This window comes from Dinoponera quadriceps, unplaced genomic scaffold (genome assembly GCF_001313825.1).
Source record: "Dinoponera quadriceps isolate SergipeBrazil2010 unplaced genomic scaffold, ASM131382v1 scaffold1769, whole genome shotgun sequence".
In the NCBI taxonomy this organism is placed as follows: Eukaryota; Metazoa; Arthropoda; class Insecta; order Hymenoptera; family Formicidae; genus Dinoponera; species Dinoponera quadriceps.
This window is the reverse complement of record NW_014555826.1, coordinates 223900-250346: the sequence shown is the minus strand read 5'-3', so window position 1 is coordinate 250346 and position 26447 is coordinate 223900. Positions and strand designations below refer to the sequence as shown.

The window sequence follows — 26447 nt, the reverse complement described above, 5'->3', positions numbered from 1 at the left end:
GAATATATATGTTATCAGAAATAAATTAAAAAAAAAACTCTCTGTAGATCATAATGTTATGATAGAAAAATGAAAACATATTTTTATCTGAAGCGGAAATTAATACTATAGCGAATAAGTTTTCTTTTTTATTTAAGCCGAAAACGAATTTTCCGCTTAAAGAACGAACAAATTACATTTGGTATTTCGTTAATAACAGAAACGACTTTGCCTCGAATGGTATTACGTTATCGATGTGCACCTAATCTAAAAATCAATGATAGGATAACTCGAATAATCTTATTGTACGACAGAATTAGAGATAATTCCACACATTGTTGCTCGAATTCAAAACACGACTTACCAAGATTTCAGCAAAATATTCATAGGCTATGTACTATACTTTAATGTTACTTTTAATATTCACTCTGTAATTGTCACGTTGATGAAACATTGTATCTGATATAAGATCAGCGATAAATCACCCATATTGTGACAAGGTTCCTGATCACAAAATATAGATACAGATCGCACCGTCTATACGTCTATACAATCTGACGTTAACATCTTGTTTTTTCTCTCTCTCTCTTTTTTCTTCCAATTTTGCGTTGTCCCGTATATTTTCTTTGTCAATATGAAAGCTAACGTTACACTTCGAAAGTTCCCTCCACTTCATCGACGTCATGACAAAGTCANCCCCCCCCCCCCCCCAGTCTCTCAACTTCTCGGTTAAGCGAATTCGTTCGACCATGAAGATCCAATAATACTTTTCCTTTTTCCACCGAACTGGCTACGGCTATATCCAGAATAACCGGGTCAAGGATTCCTCGCGACTTTAATTATTCAGTTTTTCGAGCTTCTAATGACTCCGTATAAACGTGATACACGCGCGGATTTTTTTCACATTAAGGTCTTGCGGAAGCTGCTAACGGCGCGCATTATCGTAATGAATGTTTTAATGGATTTCGACATTATGAATATGAAAAGCTCGCGTTCTTTCGTTAGTCGCGATAGTCACGACTGACAGATTTTTCGCGTTTGATCCGTTAAATTGAAGTTATGCAAATTAAAGACGAGGCAATTTATATATTTTCGTCGAGCTTAAAAATTATAGAAATTTTCATATGAAAAATACATGAAAAATGCAGTTTGAATGAAAAATGCAGTTTGATGTACAATGTTTTTTAATATCTTGTAATTTTTTTCAGTAAAATAAAAACGAGATGCGGTGTGAACAAAAAAAAAAATGGTAATCGTTCGCGATTGCAATTTACTTTTCGATCGATGATTATTTATAACCGACTTTTTATGACCTTTTTATTACCTTGAGTTGTTAAATGCAGAATCCGATATGTGGTCCGGACTTGTATTAGTTTTTCTGAAACACAGAAACAACGAGTCACGTTATTCACTGAGGAACTAGATTTGTTTTCAGAGTGTACGAATGAGAGACTTATATGAAGTTCCGAAATTTATCGACGCAGTATTTCGAATGGGCGTATAAATAGAAAACTCGAATTCATTCCATCGTCGTAAAGTCATCGACTTTGTCGCTGTGGATTATGGAGAAGCAATTTCAATTATTGATGTTTCACTTGCCAACAGTAGCATCGCATAGGTTTGTTTATTCCACCCACGTTTCTCGGCTGTTTGGATTGGAAAAGTATAACATGTGTCATGACGTTTCGCGTCATATCGTTACTCATCATCAAGAGAAATCTCTCTCTCTCTCTCTCTCTCTCTCTCTCTCTCTCTCTCTCTCTCTCTCTCTCTATATATATATATATATATATATATTTTTTTTTTCTCTCACTTTTTCTTCACTTATATTTAGATTTACCGTTAACGGAGAGAACGATTTAATGAGCGTCTCAAGTCCATTGAAGGACAATTCCACTAATATGCTTCGATTTGCAGGAATAAGAATTTTCTGAGAAATGGAAAAGTCGACTTTTCTTCCAAGATTCCTCAGGTTGCTTCTCATGTCATTCGTTACATACGGACGCTTCGTGTCTATGATATAATTTCTAAGATCTCCATTTGGAAATCGGGGCTTCGGTGATCATATCAGAGAGGGAAAGAGAGAGTTTTACTCGTGACATTAATGTAGGAGATCGCTCGAACAAATTAACGTACTGCAACAAACTGCTTGGTTAATAAGTTCAAAACGCAAGGTTAAATAAGTGAGTTATGTGCGGGCTCGCGTAAGTTGCCATTGTTTTAATTGTAGATTGTTATGGTTGCGTCTTATGCGCGTTATACAAATATATATATATATATATATATACAGCTTTTTGTGCCGCTCTGCACGAAATTAAATAAATATGCGCGGGATTACGCGGTACACACGAACATAGGGGAATGTTCTTTACGGGGCTTTTATATTTATAGTTTCATTTCCTCCGGGCAGATGTAACCGGCGAAAAAATATTTTTCCGGGCGCATGATAGAGGAGAGCCTCGGTCGGTAAAATATCACTGTGAGATATTTCAGTGATACGTTCTTTGATAGATTTGTCTCGGCTTTGATTAGCAAAAATTTTTACTTAGTACCTATATTATCAGATGTAATAATTTATTGGCAATCAATTAGACTTTACAGTGATAATGTTAATTTGAGGTTTAATTGCCGAGATATCTAAAGTTCAGAATTAGGAACTAAAAGTCAGCGAGTGTAATTGGGATCTTTCATTAAAATTTCTTCGTGATGACGAGATGAAATGCTTTTCACTCTACACAGCGTTCTCTTAATAATCTTATCTATCAATTGAACACGCTTGGGCGACTTCGATCACGTTGCAATTAAGTAGATTGCTACGGGGAGTGACGCCGATAGTTCGACGTGATTGTAATTTATCGTAGTGGTAATTGCATTACACGGAATTATATACAGTGCACACACATTATGTGCGACCTTGAAAGAGATCGATAACCCATCGACTGTATTTGTAGCGTGTTGCGCTGCGTCACTGCTTGCACTGATTCCGACGTAGTATCCGTTTCTCGTTGTCTTAAATAGCAATACGCCAAAGTAGCTCGCGATTGGAGAACCAGACGTGATAAAAATTTTTTTTTCTTTTAAGCAAAATGAAACGTTTTACCGTATGCGCCCCGCAAGAGTTGCACCGCGGTTAAATGCGGTTATCTGCAAACATTACGTTACTACGTACACGAAAAACAAGATTAGTTGAATTAACGAGATATGTGTGACATGAGAATTAACGAGACATAAACTAAACGCATTTTGTTGGAAGGAAACACAATTTTTGGTTTTTTTTAAGTATTTGACTCGTAAAAATTGGAAATTCTACTTCCACCAAAACGCGCTTAATTATATCATGTCACGTTAATTTAACCAATATCATTTTCTATGTACTTTATTTCCCCACGACAGTCGATCGAAACCGTGCATAATTGTATGTTGAGAAGACACCCGGAAGAGGGATTGAAGAGTAACGGGAATTACTTCCGTTTACATTCTTTCGCCCCGATAACGACGACGATCGAAAGCTATTTCGCCTCCATGTTTACACCTTTCCATTAACCCAATTAAACATTTTTACGTTCAGTATAATGCGGATCTTTTCGGGAAATAATTCCAACTTAGATTTATAGCCACGTATAAGGCGGAGTGTTGATGGTGGGTATTGATCGGGATGCGCGCGATAAACGGGAAAGGGCTGCACTGACATTAAGACCGCGTAATTCACGGCACGTATAATCACTTCGAGTAGTATCACACGTTGGACTCGGCGCTTGGCGTGCGCAAAAATGTATTCGCGCTGTATCCTCTTTCACGGTGGATTAATTACGCGAGTAGAATTTAAATGTACGACCTTTTCCTTTGTGTAAAATAACAAACATAACGCGCAGCTTCGTAGTAACTTTTCGAATAGTACTCTCAAATAATCTCGAGCGGAGCCAACAAAGCCCGGGGCACGCTCTCTTTTATTGTTGAAATGACATAAAACCGTTACAGGAGATGAGTGTATCGGCATTTTATTATATTCATGAAACTTGTCGTAGAAAAAGTCAGTTTATCATTGCGGCTTTTGTGCGTACTGCGTCACACGTGAACGCACTAGCGAACGTGATTTTATTATTGTTCATTTACCTTAGTCAACTTATTAATCAATTAGTCCATTTATACTAAAGTTCGCGCGCAAATACGCATATACACACGTTACACTCTCTATATATTGTTTCATTAAACGAATATTTCGTATCATTTAAGATTAAGTGTGATTGAAAATGTTTCTACGTCAGCCACGAGAGCATAAATTACGGGTAACGTGAATAATACGCACGCTCCACGTACGAATGTAATTACTGTTACACGTGAGCGATATTCGTAACATGCCCTACATATACAGATTAACACAAGGTGAGACCGTAATTGCCTCGAATATTTCCGAAACTATGAGAGTAAGTAAAAATTTATCTAACAAAAATTACATGGTACAGAAGCGGTTTTGTTATGGTGGTAATGCTTTTTTTCAGGTGGAATAACTTCAAAGATCTGAAGATCATCTTTGTTTTTTTCTAATGGAATCATGTCCGTTTTTTTCAAAATTTTTCTATGTTTGGTCATAGCGATCGATTCCAACTGTCATTCTGTGTATAAAACTGTCAAGGTGATGTTATCGAAAAATGAATACTTTATAAAGTATTTCATATTTTGTACTGGAAAATATTGAAATAAAAAGTAAAATATCTCGGAAAATATTCACTTTTCGATCTTACCCTAGTACTTCTACACGCAGAATGAACACAGGAATCGATTTATGTTAGCAAAACTATATCACTCCGTTAAAAAAAAAAAGAAAAAAAAATGACCTTCGGATCTTTGAAACTATTCCACTTAGGAAAAGAACGTTACTACCATAAGGCGACCGCTTCTGTATGTAATTTCTCTTATTCTAATAGTTTCGAAGATATTCAAGGTGGCAATAGTTATTGCCTCATCCTGTATTACTCATTACTCTTCGCGTTTTCGCGATGTAAAGCCCAGACAGCGCGGTGTTATTTGCGTATCGGCGCATCTCGTGAATGTGCGCGCGCGCGCTTAATTAAGTTAGTCGCAGTTCCAACTTTATCAGTCGCCCTTCCCAGACCGAATGCAACTGGGAACCAATCGCAGGGCGCAATCGCTCGGTTTTATCCGTGCGCTTGTTCGCGAATTTCAAGGTGCATCGAAACATTAACGTCAGTCGTTTCGCACCGGCGCCCATTATCGAGCGTCGTTTTACGAGCATTGCGCGTTCCGCGCAATGCAACGTGTTGTGCGGCCGACGGGACGGCTGCAGGCGATCAGGTGCCGCAGCATCAGCGACGGCAACGGCATGAGAATGAATGTCATACCGACCGTATACCTCGCATATGTCGAGGCTGAAATCAAAGCGGAGCGGACGGAATAAAATTTTTGTCGTCGACGAAAACGCGCGGCATGACCTGCGCTGTGGCAGAGTGCGATCGTGCCGAAAGAGAGAGAAAGAGGGGCGACGACGACGACGGCTGGATATAACGGCGATGACGCGACACTCGGCGAGCAAATTCGTTATTACGCGAGAGTCACAGACGGATCTACGTGAAAAGCGGGATAACTTGATTTTTCAGCTCTTAATCCCGTCGAGGACGTTCTCTCTGCGCGTTTAAGCGCGATGTGTCTATCTATGATAAATGGAAACCGCTTGGCGCGGACAACTTGTATTTTTCTTCTCCCGTGCGTAGAAAGAGAAGATGAAAAACGATCCCATAATGATTTCGTGAGATTCGAAGCCAATAATTGTTGAGAGTCCGCGGTAATAGTACTCGTAACAGTACGAGAGAGAAAGAGAGCGATGTTGTATCGTGGAGGCGGCCTTCGGGAAATGTTCAACTCCAAATCCGAGAAACTGAAATGTTCCGCTCGCTGAAATGTACGCGCGAATACGGCTGTCCGTCAAGAGTAAAACGGTAGTAATAGCGCCGAGGGGCCAAGGTTCCACGTTTTATGCCGCGCTGTTAGGAATTGAGTCGCGGTTAGTATGCCGGAAATGGGAAATAAATACCATGAGAGCCAAAGCTACCGGGCTTCTCTCAGGCCGGACGACCGATATCTCGATTTATCGCGCATACAAAACGTGACTGTTCTGCTCTTCCGTCCTTATTGACAGACTGACCGTGGTGGGTCATGGGTTATTCAAACTATGGTGTTGCGTTACTATCAGATGCAGCCTCGCTCGGCGTCAACGAGAGCCTCTCCGTTAAAGTATCGGTCTAACGAGATCGTCGCGGACAAGAGGCCCTGGATGGTCGTCTAATTTGTTATGATAATAGAACGGCCTCTGGTTATCGCATCAGAAGATTATTTTCTCATGCGGCTCGCGCGCCGCAATCTCCATCCTACGTATTTCTTCTGATTTTGTCATTGTGCTGTGAAACCTTAAATTATGCTCCCTACCATATCACGCATCGTATTTCCCAGCGTCGCTCGCAACGGCCGTGTTGTCGCACCGAGAGAAATCCCCCAGTTATCGGAACAAAAACTCATTTGGTGATCTGGTAGGAGAATGAAGTACGGACTCGGAATTGCTCCCTATTGATTGTTTCCCGTAAAATATAAGGGAAAATTTAGAGAACAGCTGAATGATTCCGATCGGAATTCATTCCGAATAGTTACATGCCATCCGTTACTATTACAAATCATTTTTCAACATTTATCATTTTAACAAACCATACCGTTTGCGATACAAATTATATTTATTCTTGTCTATTTGTTAGATGTACATAATATATTGTTAGTAGAATTCATAATGCATGAAATGTCCAAATACTGTTAAAATAGATGCAAGCAGAAATACCTGTTTTTGATGATATGGTAATGATTTTTCTTATGTTAATGTAAGTAACAGATATTTCCTTTCAACATATTTACTATTCATACAGTTTATAATTACTTTTCTTATGGAAAGCAATATATCTTTATACATTTTGTTAATAAATTATTGCAATATTCGGTAACATAAAATTTTAATATTGCAATAGACGATAGATTAATATAATTTAAGTTAAACATATGTTAAAAAATTGTACCGTTTATATAAATATTATTATGCATCTATCTATTAATTTTTTAAAATATATATTAGTCACAACATGAAACACGCAAACTCACGTTTCTTTTAACACATTTTGTAGAATTCACAGATGGCAAATCTTTGTTTGTGTTGTCATTCATTTGATAACTTCGACATCATCTCAGTCAGAAGGGGACCCTACGTTGAACTAATAAACGAAGCTCTTGCATTGCGACAAGTCCGTGCACTTAACCTAATCAATGCTGCCCGATCGTGAGACGTGGAAACTTCTATCACTTTATCCGATGAGGGAATATACAAGCATTCAAAAATAAGGAAATTAACATTTTATATTTAATGAATTAGAAATGCATACGTTCCTTCGACCACGATCCATCTCGATCTCTTTCGTTCTTCGGCTCTTCACAGATCACATTTGTTCCTAATAATTTGACTGATTTGTTGTCACTACACTTACAAATCAAATTTCAGAAACTGGTGACTTGTTATATCAATAAAAGTTTTCTCTCAGTGCGCGGTCGTAGTAGTAGCAGCAAAGCTGAATTTTTACGGATGTTCGAGTAATTGTGATTTGATGGACGTTCGTCAGAACGATTTTGCTTCCGCGTTTCATAAAGATAATGCGCATAGAGTTGAATGCGTCGTATTTGAACCCCGCCGCACGAATTGACGATGTCCATGCGTTATCGCGCGGAATTCACTGCTCCGAGATGTCCAAATGACGCGCAATCGTAGCGCGAATCGATAAACGGCTGCACGTTACGTCGCCATCGAACGCTTTTCCTGGAAAATAGATCGGCAGAACGGTATGTTACATTTTAATATCATCGAGGGCTTCGCATATCGATATCTTGATTACGCGTTACATATGGCTATATTGCGATATTCATTCAGTTGTCACAGTCATTTCGTGCTATTCGCGGGCGAACGTTATCCGATCGCGATCGCATGTTGAATTTTTTTGCGGGCAACAAATTTCGAATGATGAAAAGTGCGTGTTCCTTTATGATGCGTGTGATTTGAATCATGGTTTAAAAATAAACGAAATAACAGATTCATGTTTACATCATTGTTATTGCGATAAAAATCATACGATCGCCGTGGCGCCGGACGAATGCAAATTGCGACTCCGTTTTAATCAAATCAATATGTCATTTAAGCCAGTAACTCCGGACTCACGATTATTACATTGTGACTGCTCTCGTTATTACACTAAGATCTGATTTGAATCATAAATCACCGTACCATTTTCATCTAAATCGGATCTGTTTCTATCAAGTTAAAATCCTCTTAAGCTTATTAAAGCCTTTTTCTCCTTAACAGGGTTCTCTGCAGAAAAATCGGGAATAGTTATTTGTTAGTCTTTATCCCACTTGATTTTACAATGTATCATTAGATCCTTTTCATGTCACAAAAGTTTAGCCGATGTCACAGAATAATATCAAAAGGGAAAAAACATCGATTGTAAGATTAACGATAACGCAATATCGGGCTGTTTTTTTTTCCATGTGGTTCAAATGTTTGATCCTTTGTGAGTATTTTACCACTTTGCGAAGAACAATCTCGATAACGGAAGATAAGAGCAATTTTAACGGCCGATAGGAGATGTTTCGGAAATCTGCCGTAACGCAATCTTTATAACGCATTCACTGTTCTTAGAAGGGTAACGGTGTAGTCTCTCTTGCATTATTCAGGTTATTAAAGTAGCGCAAAGTTGAAAATTTATCAGCTCGATAGGAGTTCTTCGCGTCGAACTTCAAAGTCTCGAAAATTTTCTCGAATGTTTTACATTTACGTGATTTTTTGTGTTTCCCAAATATATTTATTTTATGTCGATATTTATATTATTGAAAAAAAAAAACATTCCGAGTATTTGTTTGTGAATTTAACGTCGCGCGTATCGATAATCAAGCGAATATAATTGCGTCGATGTTAGCGGTTGGTTGGATATTTCGTATTCAAATATTGAAATTATACTTTATCGATAACCGGCAATGTTAATATTAATTGCAAACGAAGTGCAGCTTTCGTTGCACAAACTTTTTCGAAAGCTACAGAAAAACGTTTTATTTTTGCATTGCAGATGGTAAATCGGAATTTATTTCGAACGAGAGCTACTCTTATCGTCGAAAAACGTGTATATCGACCTCATGTACGACGTATGTTATGCTTTCCATTTCTCTTTCTCTCCCTATTTCTATTCATCTTCCTTCCCCCTTCTTTTTTCCATTCCGATATTGCTTATTGCGTGGCCAACGTTATTTGTTTTTAATTTGTGGCAAAACAGTAGAAATTGACGTTTGCTCGCTGGCGAATTTTCAAAGAAAACAAAGCGGATAAGCCGACTGTGAAAGAACATTCGGCAAAATTCATTGCGGCAGTGGAAACGACAGCGCTGTGCCGATCGCAATCTTCTTTTGTGAACGCGATGGTAGGGCTCCAACATTTCCTTGTCGCGACGCGAAAAAAAGGGCGCATGTTCGAAGACGACTACTTTTGCAGAGTTTCGTACTGATAATGCACTTTCCTGTAATGTTATTCGTCCTCGACCGACGATGAATAGAATAATAAAAATCTACGAGATTTTGCACTGTATTCTCGCGCTTTCCACGATATTAGAAATGCACTGGTGCAATTCTTTGTACAGCGAATGCCTTAAAAAATGCGAACGATAGGGAAGCCGGTATTTTTTATTAGCTTTCAAAACGGACATTTTTATTGTTGTTTAAGTTTATGAGACACACATTTAACATATTTTTAATGTTGGCTTGTATACGTATTACTTATCTACCTGTCACACTTCATCTGAGTTATATGAAAAAATACGATTCCCCGTATATTTTGCATACTTTGGGCAGCCCTGTTGCATATTAACTTTCGCGATCTCTCGTAAAACGCGAGAGATACATATAACTCGTGTGTGCTCGACGTTTTTTTTCTGGAAAATAATTTGACCTCACCTACCTCATCTGCCTTGCATATGTGTATGCGTGTCGTTGAAATATATACCGTTATATCTACTTATATCCGTATTCGATGTGACAGTAAAAATAAAAGTATATTAATTTTATCGCGCTTAACAGCGAACGCTCGCAACCGCTTTTATCATTTTTTAGCTCATAAAATATTCCTTTCTGTGATTAATAGTGATCACGAGGAAAGCTTCGTTTTAGATTTGATAATGTGAAATATTGCCGGCTATTCATCGGGAGTTTTTTTTTCGAAATTACGGTAAAATGTTTGACGTGGGAAATTTTAGCTTCGTTAAGAAGAATGATAGGAGAAAGAGTAGTTCCATTGAGCTGTGCTTAATTAAATTCAGGTATTTTAGTCGTCTAATTATTAATTAATTAATATAATATTGCAAATACATTTCGTACTACAAAGTCGGGCAACAAGAAGTACTTACTTTGAAGAGAGAAACATCGAGAACGATTCTCGAAAAGAAAGGTTCTCGAGGATCGTTCGGAAATCCGCAATGCGCAACTTTTATTCCTTCGAATTTGACGTGCTTTAGCATGGATCCGTTAATTAATGATAACAAAACCAATTATCTGAAAGATCTCAACGACGACAGGGAAACTACGAAGGGTAGAAAAATGTTTAATGCTTGAGGAACACGAACAACGATACAAGCCATAAAAGGAATAGTACGCATCGCGCGCGCGGTCAAGGATGAGGCTGCTCTATTTTCTCGGAAAATCTCATCCACGCGCCTGAAAAACGATATCGTGCCATTTGCAATTACTGAAACGAAACATTTCGTTTGTAATTTATGTGAGAACATCCGTATCTCTACATTTTCACAAATTTATCAAGGAAAAACTCATACCAAATTGCGCTTTATCGTGTACTATGAAACGGCATAATTTTCCAACGTGTGATTAATTAGTTTTACCATGTGTCAAACGTTATCATATTTAAGCTTATTATTATAAAGCGTCTCTTTTGTAAATTACATTACACACATACACACACATTCATACATACCATTCATATATACATATTACTGTATATGCAACGTACAATATGTGCAATATGCAATATCGAAAATTTAATAAAGCGTGATATAATTAGTTGCGTTTAGTTAAATGAATAAAGTAAGTGAAATAAATACGAATATAAATGAAGCATACGTTGTTACGAAGATCCGCTATTTCAGCGAAAAATTACATAGCGTTGTCGCTTGATATTATTTCCTTCAACTGTGTTTTACAACGCGTGGAAAGAACTAACTTTCTACGCATATCATTTGTCGTTACGCACGCATATTATCATTTGCAATATTTCTATCTTTATTTACATTTCTCTTTATATTTTGCTCATTACATTCTTCGAGCCAAAAGAAAAGAGGAATCTGTAATATAAATTTCGTAAGATCTATCGTAATGCGCGCATCGAACCGGCGTCTTGTCTCAAATCACATCAGACTTCGATATGATTTTCGGAGAAAGGAGCAAGTGGCGCGTAAAAAAATTTGAATTATATTTTTCTCCCCGTAAAAAAGAGACATCACTTAAGTTCCGAGTTGGCAACGAGTGACGTTGAGTGATGCAGCCGTCGAGGGTTGTTATCAATAAAAACGAGATGAGGGGTGAAAAAAGGGAAGCAGCTGCGTTACACGCCGCGTCGGAACAAAATTATTCATCCCTCAACCCCCTCCCGCCCACCGATTTTGCGTAATGTCGATAAATTCTTAGGGGCAGGTGCGGTTAAAAACTTCTGTGACAGATGACATTGCCGGTTCTTGCTTTTAAGGATTGCAAGTTGTCGAGGTGGTGTTTTTTTACCAACTTTTCCACGTCGTTTTCTTCTTTTTTTCCTGTATCAATTGTCCTTACAATCACTGACCGTAACATCGTTCATGTAACGAATTCACGTAATTGATGCCAGTCTGAACATGAACTAATTACATTATCGTGGACAGCAACGATATCAGAATAGACGAGAATCAAAATAGAATTGATGGCGGTGGGAAGTACCTAAAAATGTATTAGAAGCTTTGAAGTTATGATACACCGAAGAAATAAAAAATGAATCGAGCTTTCATCCCGGTGTGATATCAAATTCTCCCCTATGTGTATTTCAGATGTTTCGGCAATGTGCATGTATCGTGTGTACGTCGCGTGAGATCATGAATCGAGGAGACAGATACGGCCATATAAATATGTAAACGAATAGAAAGAAGAAGGAAAATTCACAGATAAGAGAACACGTCTCAGGGGAATTCCGCTTTCCATATTTCACGAGTACGACGAGAATTCACATTGAATGCTCCTACGATACGCTTTTATTTTTTCGAGCGACGAGATGTTGGTGTCACGAGCTTCGACCTTGCAGCATGTAGAAACTCGCTGTTTTCCTAAGTTATCGTCCACGAAATTATGTAACAGATGCATATGTTTTCAGATACGAAGAGAGCGCGCGTATATATCTGTATACGTTTCATAACATTCTGTGATTCTTGTGTAACTTTTTTAAAAACTTCCCTCGAGCATACGATCTGCGTGTGTAAAAAGCGAAAAAAATCAAGAATTTTCAATAAGATATTGCGCGTGATTTTGCGGGTTTCATTGTTCGCGATTGAATTCTTCTCATAATCGACTTGCACGTATGATGATAACGATAATATGAAAATAAAAGGAAGAGATATGCAGTACGTTTGATCGACGATTTTAATTTTTACGGAACGGTATTCCACAGTAATGTAATTATCAGTTTAATTAAATTACATATTATATAATTAAAGTACATTTTTATATATACCCACGATGTGTTATATATATAGAGGGTCTGAATTCTACAGACAAATTCACAGAATAGAATCTACATAAAAGAATAAGTGAAAAGGTCTTAGCTATATATATATTCTCAAACGCTTTTTTCTGATATAAATTTCTGATATATAGCTACCACAATCTCAGTTGAAAAAGTATATTTTATTTATTAATTATTCGCGTTTACAAATAAATAACTAGACATATATTGCTGTAAGACTTTTTTAATTATTTTTCAACATAGGATCAGTCCTGTAAGTTTGTCAGTAGATTTCAGATATACTTTGTATATTTTTATCACGCACACACGCTATTTTGCAATGAATCGATCGTATTTAAATACATCTTTCGAAAAGACGCACTATTATCTCTCGTTTTTTTTTTTAACAGTCAAAAGCAAAACGTTTGCTTTTCGTTAATTGTAACGAGGATCCTGTTTCCGCCCGTGTTTTCCCTTCTATTAGCGATGTTTGCTATATTGCTTAGTGGCGGGGTTGAATTACGCGTACTGTATAAATCTGCATACATTTGGACGTTTGTCGGCGGTTGTTCTATCGCAACTCAGCGTTTATTCCGTAGTGCATAAGACTAATACACAACACCGTATAGTTTCACGTTAAACGCGTATTAAAATTAATGAGGCGGTAATGAACAGTATCGTATTATTGGCAACGATGACGATATCGAGAATATCATAGACAATTAATTCACATATTTTATCGATAATTATTTCGTGCTCGTCGGCGTTAGCGATCAATGCACTCGCCTCTTTCTGCGGACACGTCGTGCGTGTCGCTGCAAAATTAACAGATATCAATCGAGTAAGAATATCCAACGTTCCATTCACGCGTTGCGGTGCACCGTTGACTCGTTACGATCGATCGCTACGTCAGATTTAAAATTAACGAAATAATCAGCTTCGACGGAAATCACTTTATCTCCATCTACGTTGCTGTTGATTTCGCGTCCTCGTTGATAATAATTACAAACTATTGATGTTTCCCTTTCATACGAGCGTGATACGGACTACGCGATGCAGGTTTAATGAAAATCCTGAAATGCTCATCCGCTAACGGATTGTAAATTTATTAATATGCGAAGGGAAGCGAATCTCATTTGACGTGACGTCGTGTCAAGACGTTCGTTCAAGCTGTTTATCGAATTCCAAATTACATTCCGGTTTACCGATCGCGCGGGTTACGTTCGTCTGTTCGATTGGAGAATATTCAGGCACCGAAGGAGGGGGAGAGAAAGGAAAAGAGAGAGTAAGAGAGGAGAGACTGTCCGGTATCCCGCAAATTCATCCCATATTTATCATACACCGATGCCGCAGGCACCGCCAGATATCTTTCGTTTCTTCGACATAATCGTGAGATCGTCCCGGCCCTCTCGTTCAATTTTGTGGCCAGTTTCGCGAGTTTCCATTTATTCGGCCATTGTAGAGCTTCGCGGCGAATTTTCATGTATGAATTAATTAGCTTGTAATAGTTAACTGGCAGCGTGTTTCGCGCGTTTTATCGAAAGCGCATCAATGGTCGCTAAAGACCGCAATTTCAACAGTTGATAATTTTATCCATTCAAGCATGTCCATTAAAGAAATATTTTTATGCGCGACTGTTCATATCGAGAATCCTCCTTGTACAATCAGAGACTTTATTTTATTTTTATTACTTATCGCTTAATCGCTTAATTGTATTTTTATCGTGTTTTCCTAACTATGTCCTCGCGATATTTTCGATTTCTTCTACGCAACGATAAAAATATTAATTAATTTATTCATTTATTTATGGGGCAAATATTATTATTATTATTATTATTATTATTATATTCATTTATTTACGGGGCTTTTAGTGTAACAATAATTTTAATAATTATAAGATATAAATTGTAGCATTTTTTATATCAGAGTTTTGAAAAAAAGAAGAAAATAAGAATAGAAAAACAGGAAACGTGTGGCTATAAGTAATATACAGTAGAAATATAGATATAAATAAATTAAATTGATAATGTTAAATATGCAGTAGAAATATAGATAGAAATAAATTAAATTGATATAAATAAAACTTATCTACACAATCCACTTAATTAATTTGTTTCTAATTAAGTTCGGGGACGAATTAAAATAATCTGTTATGAAAAGCATCAGCTATCAAAATCAAACTTTTAATAGGTTTAAACCTTCTATAAAAATATCCTACGATAAGAGATATAAAAAGTGATAAGAGATATAAAAAAGTGCGCCTTTTTTAAAACTCCTAATGTCCAGGGACATTAAACCACACAAGCGCTAAAATATAGGGGTAATCAATATTGTCATTTAGTAAATTAAAAACAACATGTCATAAATAATTATTCTGTGCTCAAGGGATATAAAATACAGATGTCACATTGAATTACTTGATAATTACGATAGAAATATGGCACAGGATACCCTATTTAATTCAAACTGCAAAAAATGAATGTTGAACACATTCAATCAAAGTACACTGGTTAATTAAACAAGACGCTTCCATATTCCAGCTGAGGACGAAGGAAAATATAATAGATTTATTGGTGAAACTTAATTTGTACGTATATATGTCGATGTTCATGTAAACCTACGTGTGATTAATGCGTTAAACGCGGAAGTCCGATCGTTCACTCCAACTACGTCCGTTCCGTATTTGATGAGGAGATTCTGCGACTAAGAGCATTGAGCGATGTGAATCGATTAATCATATTAATACGCGAGTATATGCGATCGTAGAGAGTTACGGAGGCACTAAGGATTTTCGGCTCCCGCGGACTTTATTGCGCAACTGCCATCAAACCTCTCGAATTTCCTCGGGCGACTATTACGGCGCAAGATGTGTAGGAAATCGACTGTGAGCTCTTGCGAGATGAAGATCATTCTTACGAGGCGTAACAATGCTATTTCATGCGGCCGGAGATCTCATTTGATATACGAAGCGCTCGTACTTTAAGTGGATATATCGAGTTCCATCGCTGTTCTAATTTTCAAAGAACAAACAATCCGACCGTTCTCTCCTTTCTTCCTCTCTGTCCCTCTCCGTTCCTCCCTTTCTCTCCCGTTACGGCCAGATGAGGTATCGTCCGTTTTGCAAGTGGCGATTAAATCTTTAGGGCACCACCGAGACATTTCCGGCATGGACTATCGCTGTCGGTTTACCTGGCCGAAAGCGGGGGAAAGATCGCGTGCTTACCTGTCGGCTTGCATGTCGGTCTGCTGCGCTTGCTGTGTCGGTGTTTGTAGCCTCAACGCTTGGTCCGACTTGCTCTCCGTCCTACAATGATTCCCCTCCTCCTGCCCTTCACTCTCCACTTTCTCGTCTTTCGCGTCGCAGCCCTCCGCCGTAAAGTTCTTGCATTCCACCTGCGCAAGAAGACCCGAGAAACGTGGAAATTACGTTACTACTGGAATTACTTCTCTTCGCGTTGGTCTAATTTCTCGATACCGGAGAACGCGCACGAGGTGCGTGATGGAAAATTAGATCGATTCATGACGATCTTTCATTAGACTTAGGGGCGAGAGTTGAGAAGTTACCAAGTGCGATGCGATAAGTTTTACGTACAAATCGTTCTGTATACGTGTATGCATGTGAATTCCCGACAAATTTGCATAAATCTGAGTTTCCTGCGAGTCTCATCTAGAAATTCTTACACCCCGCTTCAATCAATCCGACATATTCATCGTATTGGCGGGATATACGCGCTCAATATTCGCAATTTGCAATTTCTTCGTTACTCTTTCATGCTGCAGTCGCAGGGCAGAATTAATTAAGATACTCACTGTCTCGGGGTACAGCTCCTTCCGCTGCTCTTCGTCCTCGGACGACCGAACTACGGTGGTTTCCGCTGCGGCACGGTCGCCGTTTTCCGCCATCTCTTCGTCCTTTCTCGTTTCACCGCGGCCACAGAGGCCCAGCAGGCAATACACGATCACGCACACAACTATTAGCTTACGTCCACATACACTCACCCACAGTCGCCGTGCGGCTTTTTCCGTTCTTGTCCCGCTCAGACGGCACGATACCGCATTTTCACCAAACTCGCCCTTCGTCGTCGTTACGAAGCATGGTTTCACAATGGCTCGTTTCGGTCGTTCCGAGTCCCCACGTGCACGGAGGAATTCGTAGGATCACGAGAGAGAACAGCGGGGAATGTCGGTGATTTCCACGTGGCAGGAAGTAGGAATATATCGTAGACACGGTGTCTTAAGTATGAAAGGGCACGTGTCAAGGTCCCGGCTTGGGATTAATGGCTACGATCGGTCGACGCGTTCTTCTATTAAAGAGAAAAGATCGGTGCGCGCGGGAAAGAGATCCTTTTTTTTGTTACGAGGGTGGCGCTACATCTTCGTTTCTCTCATTCAATCGGATTGTTGCGTATTTGCAGAAATAACAAACGAATGGCTCGGAAACGTAAAAAAAAATAATTATTTTCAACAGTGAGCTCGGATTAATTAATCTGCTTTTCACGCAACCATTTTAATTAATTACTAAATTAATTTGATTAAACAGATTAACTTCCGCTTTTTATATTTATCCCTCCTGTCATTTTCATCACTTTCAGCGAACAGTAAAAATCATGGTCAAGCGAATGTTTCCCTTTTTTTTGTAAAAGCATTTAATGGATAAGATGACAAAGACGTCTAATTATAGTCTGATTGGACACGTTATGCTACTATTAATAAATTGACTCCTCGTCTATATGTTCACTTACTTTCGAAACGAAGTTTATTCTAATTTCTAGGAGTTAATAAAAATTCAAGGGTAACGTTGAACGATACATTCAACGCGTAGACGAAATGAAGAGATAGTACTTGAAACTCAGTTTAAGGGAGAAAAACAATCCTCGACTTTTAGCAAAGGTTAATGGGTATCTCCTTCCCTCGTCCGAACAGCAAGTAATGAGTACTCTCTCGTAGTTCCTCGTCCAATAATTTTTCTCCTATAGAAATTGAGTACCGAAGAAAGAAATATGATATACTATTCCGGCAATGTCGGTCTTTTAGATAGATTTGTGCTTGCTGGTAACTCTAGAATCTGCAGTTTCTTGAAACGAAACGATCGCGCTTTAATTTGCTCAATCGAGAATTCAATTTGCAACATCATTCCCGACAAGTGAAATTACATTATAACTTGCGCAATGGAGGAGACTTCCGCTCTCGTAGAGAAATGATCGAAAATAGAATTGCGATCCGTCGTATATTCCTTGCTCGTGCAATTATCATTTCTATCGTAGTTAATATCCAAATGTAAATGCCGAAAATTATTTCGCTGTATACAAGTTAAATGTTTCATTTAATTACGTCGGTGAGTGCACCTCTGATAACATTAGGGAAACCTGCGTAGTGCGACGTATGCCAGCTGTTGCAATAATAATGATGTAAGGACCTTTAATTAATTCGGACACGAGCGACGGTATTTTTTGAAATCGAAAGGGCCGACAATGAATTCGTTAAAACGTCGCGGATCGATATGGGGATCTTGCTTCGAGGGATGCGTGACACCGTACAATATTGAACTTGGCGTCTGGGCAGTCGTGAAAATCCATTAGCGTTCACAGCGTCGTTGTTCGAAGATGTCTGGTGTTGATAGTACAACAGCGAATTCAATGGCAAAGTATTTTCCAGCGTATTGAACTGTGTACAGTTGCTCAGATAAGACTTCTAAGCCTATCTTGCCTCCCGTATTTCCATAATCTGTGTATTGATAGTAATTGAAGGCACATGTTACGATTGATGGGATCGATAATAACGTCAGATAACGATTGCAATATGTCACGATTGTGGTTAGAAATGGTTAGGTCACGAGAGAGGGAGCAAGAGAGAAGAGCACAATAATTTGACAATATATCGCGTGTACCTTTAATGCGATTACAGTCTGATCGATGGTATAAAATACTAAAGTATATATCTCCGCGAAACGGCGCGACGCAAACGGAAAAAAAGTAGGGAAAATAATGTCAGGCTTTAAATAAACGATCATTTAAATGATTATGAACCTTGGATGGAATTTAGACACGTATGAAAGACAGCCGGATATTAAGCACATAATTCACGGAAACTCGAGAGAAAAATTATAAATGCCGGGACATTGTTCGTCACCTACGTCGCTTGAACGTTTTGAAACTGAATGTGACACTCGTAGAAGAGGCATCGGTGAACTGTTGCCGACGTTCAACGTGAAATTGTATGGACCGCTTTAAAGATGAAATTAATTTTAAAACGGTCCAATTTGTAAAAGTAATACATGTAGAATAGGTGTAAAATAAATAGAGTGTTGCCGTACTGAGCCGTATGAAAGCGTGTGAATAATGAAAAGCCTATCTTCAGCGTCGCGAGTTGCATCCTCGGCGTTTCACACGAAGTGATATTTCGGCGGAAATTGCGGTAAAAAATAGCTACATTTAATTTTCTTTTTCGTTCTCTTTTGTCTTCTTCCTTTTTTTTTTCTTTTCAACAGCACAAACCCCTTTTTATTTTCTTCGTCTTTTATTTCTTCTTCCCTTTCACAATTTACACCGGCAGCTGTGCAAGGAGCCGAAAGGAAAATTCGCACGGTTGGTTAATACAAAGATCCCTGAAAATCACGTGGAATAATTCGGCGTCTGACACGACGCGTTCCGACGTTCGGGGAGGTGCGAAATTGCGACTTCGACGTATCTGTCCGCGTTGACGAGTCTTTTTGATCCAGCGCCGAAATCACAGAGCACCTCGTATTACTTCTGGCCACGTTTATTTTATCTGGCCACAGTCTCTAATTCGTCACATTCCGGTCTGTAAGACTGTTTGACTTTGTCGTCTTGTCATTTTTATTCCAATTAATATCTTTAAACTGGTAATGTAGAAATTGAAAATACAGAGCCCGAATAAGATGCTTGTGATATCAGGTCAAGAAAATGACGGGTTTAAACTAAACTTGTTATTATAAGAGAGAGAGCGTTTTTTTCCGGAAGAATTTTCAAATAATTTTGCGAATATGATTTAAAAAAAAAGTAATGCTTATTCGTCATAGCGGATAGCTGATATTTTAAGAAAATAAATAATACGCTATGTGAAAGTCAGAAAACCGAAAAATGCTCAGCGGTCTGCTGAAGCGGAATGCGGTGAGTTAGGGTTAAAATAATCCGATATCGGAGAAAAGCCTGGGCTCGGAGAGTTCGGACCGTGTAGATTTCGTATGTTTCATTAATCGCTCCTGCGGGAAAGAGTTGAATCTCCGAGCGAAGTTCTCCGCTTTCTGATACACAGATTTGCGGGGAAATAAAGGGAGGAACTTTTACGTGAATCTTTTATGCAAAGATGCGCCGGCACGGCTACGTTGGTCAGACTTTATTAGGGCAATTAAGTTACATTAAACAGAGTTTGTTCAATTAAAAGTGCAGCCACGTAATATTACGGCCTCGACTGCGACAAGGACGAAGTGTTACAACTTTCACAATAAAGCAAATCGGCCGGATCTCTTGAACTTTTAACGTCACCGGCAATTCCCCGCAATATTTTTAATCCCATCTCTCGTGATTGGAACAAAGTGCGCCTAATCGACCTGTTTATTCAAGCTGTCCTCGAGGGTAACAGATTCGAGTGACTCGGCAGGGAAGGGAGAGTGGTCGTTATTGATTGAATTGATTATTGATTGAAGTAGTCGGTTCGACATGATTGTACGTAAAATGGAACACGAATGTAGCAGTCGTACAGCCCATTTATCTCGAATGACACAAATAAAAGGAATGACAATGGGTGTCGCGGAAAAAAGGAGAAAAAAAGCGTGGGAGGAGCTTGTTACGAGCTTGTGATTTCGCGCTATCCACTTCACGGTGAAAATGTAACGCGCGCGCCGACCTTAATTACCAGTTTATTCATTAGCGACAGTCGTTGAGTTAGCGACGAGCACGCGGATATCGCAGCCGCGTGTGAATCCTACGTTGCTGCGCACAACGTGCCCGCGTTCGGAGAGTTCCGAACTTGTTCGTGAACAACTTTCCCATTGTCGCCCCGCAGCGGGAACGCGGGCGCGGAAATATTTTTACATGATTAGGACGGTCTCGGGCGCGCGGGGAGCGCGACACAGTTCGATACGACCGTAGTTCCGCGCGTTCAGCGTCAACTTCTGCAAACAAACGTGCGAACTGAGTATCCGCGCCGGCAATTATGCTTAAGCCGGTGGTGAAAGAGCAGGTCGAAAGAAGATAGCGGAAGACAGTCGCTAAAGAGGTTGCGGGTGGAAGTCGGCAATCCGTCAGACGTCTAACGTTGATCGTATCAGGGAATACAAATTAGTATCGAATTGAAGATAGAAGAGGCTATATCTCGCGATTTACACGCATCACACGTTTCGAGATACATTTTAATTAACAGTTGATTTTTCGAGGTGTCGTACGTCCAATGAAATTTTCGGTCGGGGTGAATCGAATTCACCACAGAGAACGAGGGAGGGTCCGGGTTTGTCAAAAGGATCGATCTGCGCGGAGATCCCGTCAAAGGAACGGATTGTACGTCTATTTCAGGGTTTTACCGCACATCCAGCGCCGGGTATACGACTACCTGGTTAAGTTCCATCGCAAAATCCATCTTCGTCGCGCCGGTTGCGGCGAATGCGTCATGGAACACCATTGACTCGGAAACAGTAGCAGTAAAAATAACGCGGCGTTATTCGAAAGCCGCGCTACATACACCCACGCGCGTGTGCGTATATTGTCGCGTACTCCGAGAAAGATAAATCGTTCGTAGTTCCGAGACTGTAGGACACCGGTCAGAGGTTTAATTACTTCGACTCGAGTTCGAAAGTGGAGACTAATTAGGTTGGTAAGCCACGGGAAAGCCATCTTCTCGGAATCGTATTTGGTTTCGATAAATAAAGTTTACGAAATCGTATAGCCCAGCTTGCTCCTCTCTCTCTCTCTCTCTCCCTCTCTTTGTAAATCATGCTCACGCTTCGGTGAGCGTCTCTAATGAGGGGAGGACAGAAATTAAACCGTTGACCAGTTCGTAACCAGTTCGGTTAGCTCGACGCAAATTTATGTTCGAACTTTCGGATCGCAAGGATAAATACAGGTGATATCCTCATTCATCATTTTAATCTGAGCAATTCGATTTTGGTCGCCCGAGAGAATACCACAAAGAGAGCATCAACTGATAATTAAATTAAATAATCGTCGCGGACAATCGTGCTCTCTCTTTCCCTCTTTCCTTCTCCCTTTCTCTCCCTCTCTTTGCGTCGACGCGACGAGATATAGCGACCTAAATAACAATTCGTCGGACGACGTATAGTCATGAAAGTATCTTGTGTCTCCGAGAGGTCCGGCAATGTTACGAACATATTACGCGCTGGTGCCGCGCGAACGATGATTTACGAGCGCTCGCGATAAACGCGAAAGAGAATGGACCGGGTTGGGCGCCACATCGCTCGCAGGCTCGCCTCATTGATCAAGCTTAAAAGATTAAGTCGCGCGACATATTCGCGCGGTACTCACGTTCCGATTACACTCGTCCGAATTTGCACGGTAATTATGTCCCGCGCGCAAAACACGTTGTGACTTTCACAGTCGCGCGAAGCGTTCGACGCACGCAAATTTCAATATTCAGCGGCGTGTTTGGCAGTTCGTCGCGTGTCGCACGGCAAATATTGTAAAATTACAGAATACGCGGCAGATTCACCGCACGGGAATTTGTTGTTCAATAATGCGTTAGGAATTTAATAAGACCGTCTCATTAACCCTCGAGCGATCGCGCGTGTTCCCCTAACATTAATATGCACATCGCCTGTGTTTACTCAGTATGCATCACTTTTTTCTTTCACTTCGGCTTATGTATTATACATTACAACACAGTAAAAGAATTTTGCATCACAGACGGCGTCCATTCGAATTTTTTGTTACCTTAACAAAATAGATATGTTAAGAAGTATGTTAACAAGGTGAGTATGTTAGTTTAACATATTTGTGTACTTTTTAAAATATTCCCAATGTTAAAGTAACACAGATTTAAGTGGACCGTTAGTAACACAAAATTTTGTACTGTGTATGCTAAATATATATTCGGCTTATATTAAATAAGGTGTGAATGTTCCAATTAGTGACAAAATAACTTCATCGCGAAAATAAACTAATAAATTATTATAATAATATACGTGTTATGTATATAACATTTATTTTGCTCGGAAGTTAAACATTTGCGATTCAACAATTAGATCTCTAAATTTATGATAAAATTTTAATTAATTTATAATATAAACGATTAATAAGATTAATAGTAAAGATTTTTAAATTTATCGGATTTTAAAAATTGCATACTGTTTTTTTTATCTTAAATACTTTTTATCAAAAAGATTTTTCATGAATTGTTTTTCTTTCTCTCTTTTTGTATTCTTATCGTTATTGTAGTTAAGGTTTTTTTCTCGTAAATTATGTATTTAGCAAAGGGGTCATTTTCATATAAATAAATAAATAAATAAATAAATAAATAAATAAATGTGTTCTCAAAAATGACGGAAGTACCATTTGACATATATTGACCCACTATAGTGATATATAGCTTTAATTTCAATTTGCGTGATACATGTATGCCTATATTATTGACAGGTGACGGACAACCATATTATTGACAGGCTAAAATCATTATTCGAATGTCACAAATTGGCACAGAATCATGAATATCTCTATTACTGATTTAAACATGACAGTTTATAGACTATATCAGGAATATATCATATATAATAATCATATTTTTACTATTTGTTAAATTTTACAGTAGTAAATCATAATCTTGATACTATTCCTGAACTTTATCAATAAATAAAATTTACAACTCACATTTTCTCTTTAGAAATAGAAACGTTTATATCATTTTATGTCATATTTATGGAGGTAGTTAGTAATAGAGACAAATAAATATTCCAATATCGATTCATGATATACATGTATTAACTATAAAAAAATACGTTGTTACTTTTTTACAAAATATTCTTTAATCTTTTCTTGACTTTGACAGTATGATTTTAGTTGCTTCAAGTTAAAAAATAACTACAAAGAAATATCAAAAAGATATATTAACAACCAACTTCTAAGATATCGACAAGTAACTTTTCGAACCATCACCGTGAACAACAAGCTTATAATTATGATATTTCAGCATTCATTATGGCCATTCGAAACTTGTTATAACAAATAATACATACAGTTTAGATTAAAAACACATTTTTAAAAAATAAATATAGAGCTATATTATTTGACTTGTTAAAAAAGAACAAATGCGATTGTCACAAATTGGAACACTTACCAATTGGGGCATTTAGTTTATGTAATAAATTCCCAAAATTCTTTAGAAGCACGAATATAATTCTATAGGCGGATGAAACAATCGCGGTTCGTAGTAATAGCGATTACTCATCAGCGGTGTTGTGTAACGGGGTGACTTTAGGGGCTGACATTAGCAAGGCTCCATTACATTGTGTCTTTATGTAAGACCAGTTAGCGAAGCATGTAACGAAGCTGGACGCGCCGCGTAACCGGATCGATCGGCAGTGCCCTCGCTCGCATTTATTTGGCACCGGTTCGTTTTTCTCATCAAGGGCGGAACAACGATCGCGCGACCGACAAACGCGTTAATTGTCGTAATGGAGCGAGCGTGTAAATTCGCATTTCCTCTCGTTAGTTTCGTGTCACTAAAATATTTCAAAAACATAGCTCGATAGTGTGCGTAATGGAGAGGGGCGGGGAAAGGATGGTGGGTCGAGAGATAATAGTCGACGACAACGGAAGTCGAGCAGCGGTAATTCACGTCGGCTTTGACTACGAAACGCCGCATTCCGTGGCAATCAAGGTGTTAAATATCTAATCTCTATCCTACGAAGGGCGTCTGATCCTATCGATCAGTTAATTACTGCACTATCCGCGCGCTCTGCCAAGGATACACGTGCGTTTAATCCACTTTAACAGGAGAGATGATGTATTTTCTTTTCAGCGAAAGAAATGTCTATCTATCAAAGTTTTATATTGTCAGTGTTACCCGATAAACTACATTTTTTCCCCTATCTCTCCCTCCCCCTATCGCACCCTCCTATCCCTCGAAAATAGCCGTGGGAAGGGCGGGCGAGAGCAAGATGCGAGAGTTTTACATCGTAGCTTGTTATTCCGTTGAAAGCCGCAGTACAAATGATGTTTTCAGGCCTGGGATTGGCCGCTGCATCGTGAAAAAGAGCCATAAATCAGGCCTCGGAGATTAGACAAAGGTCGTCGAAGACGAGTATCGTTTGTTAGTTGTGTAGTCCTCCAGTATGTAGTCTCGTATGCTACATACGTACACAAACGCGCGCGCGCGCGTGATTCGTTTCGGATGTAATCTACTTCGTCCGATTCTGTTATCCTTGCCGACTATAGACTATCGACTTTAACACAACGGCCTCCGTCGATCGTAACGACGGAGGTCGCTCCACAATTTATCCCCCCCCCCCCTCCTTCCCCTGGGTGTACATTGAGATTTTTGTCTTATCCAGCGTCGAGAGTCATCCGACGGAAACTTTACGCGACTTGCGCGTGCCCGTACTTCTTTACGTGCCGATCGAGATTATGTTTGCTCGGTCGCGTTTCCCCTTAATACGCGGTGCCTTGAAACGAGAGAGATGCATATGATGAAGGCGCGCTTAATTGCACTGCTAATTAGCGAATTCCAAGATGCCATGGGGAAGGTAATGTCGGCGCTCGTTACAGAATTTAACGTGAATTCAGGGTAACGTCAGGACATCGAGAGTTATCGCCGCAAAATGTCACGGTTTTCGGATCTCCAATTAGGCACGTGTTTGTTATCGTGCGAATCGTGACTTCGCGGCGTTTCGAGTTCGTGCTCAAGGGCCGCCGTAACGGGGCAATGTAAGAAGAAATCTAATTTCTAGGCGTTCGGCAACGGAAGTTGGACGGAAAGTTTCGGCTAATTAAGTCTCAAGAGTGCGAGGATGTACACACGGAGAAAAGAAAATGTAGTCGAATCAAGGAAATTTTGCTTGAACGAACGCAATTCTTTCAAGCGCAACGTTTAGTCCACCGAGCGAATTATATAATTCCTGTAGTGAATTATCAGTTGATCCAGCGATTGCGATTTCGTTAGCAATTATATTCAACGTAACGTATTGTTGCGCCAACGCGTAATTTGTTCAGTGGACATTTCTTTGAACCAGAACGACCGCCGATTTTGTAAATTCAACCCCTTACTTTTTCTCAATGCGAGTAATGTCCCATCTTTCAAACAGACTTTACATTCAACTAGACTTCGCCCTGTTCGAAACTCGGTCTAGAATCTACCCAACTTCAATACAACTTCATTGAAACGTCTCGCAGACCCGCACAAACCGCACGATAGTTCTCGAACACTCCGCAAACGTTAAAAACATTGACAAAAAAATCTGGTGAAGTTTCATCAGTCTCGAACTTCTCCGCATATATTTGCACCGTGCAATGTGTGCACCGCGTACAATACGGTTAACATTGTTTCGAGTTTTGCAAGTGGTTTGGGTCGACAGGAAGATCTCCGTGAAACCATGCGAATCTTCATTTGTATCTTTACCTACAGTAGTAACCGTTTCATCTTGAAGTGCAAAAGAACCGCGGGCTTTAAA

At 39.2% G+C, this 26447-nt stretch overlaps 2 protein-coding genes across 5 annotated transcripts in view; one reads left to right on the top strand and one right to left on the bottom strand.

The window, feature by feature from the left end:
- The window catches only part of LOC106745497 (14 kDa phosphohistidine phosphatase-like), a 78854-nt gene that overhangs the window by 25959 nt on the left and 26448 nt on the right, over nucleotides 1–26447 (top strand). The window lies entirely within an intron of this gene.
- Nucleotides 1–26447, bottom strand: part of LOC106745496 (arrestin homolog) — a 54818-nt gene that overhangs the window by 25036 nt on the left and 3335 nt on the right. For 2 of the 4 annotated variants that reach the window (XM_014621157.1, XM_014621159.1), the window contains exons 2-4: nucleotides 16625–17118; nucleotides 16038–16207; nucleotides 1304–1357 (exon numbers count right to left, since the gene is read on the bottom strand). In XM_014621157.1, the coding sequence (XP_014476643.1) occupies nucleotides 1304–1357; nucleotides 16038–16207; nucleotides 16625–16717 (317 nt within the window). In that variant the 5' untranslated portion in view covers nucleotides 16718–17118. The remainder of the gene's footprint in view (nucleotides 1–1303; nucleotides 1358–16037; nucleotides 16208–16624; nucleotides 17119–26447) is intronic. The other 2 variants (XM_014621158.1, XM_014621160.1) reach the window with 2 other exon arrangements.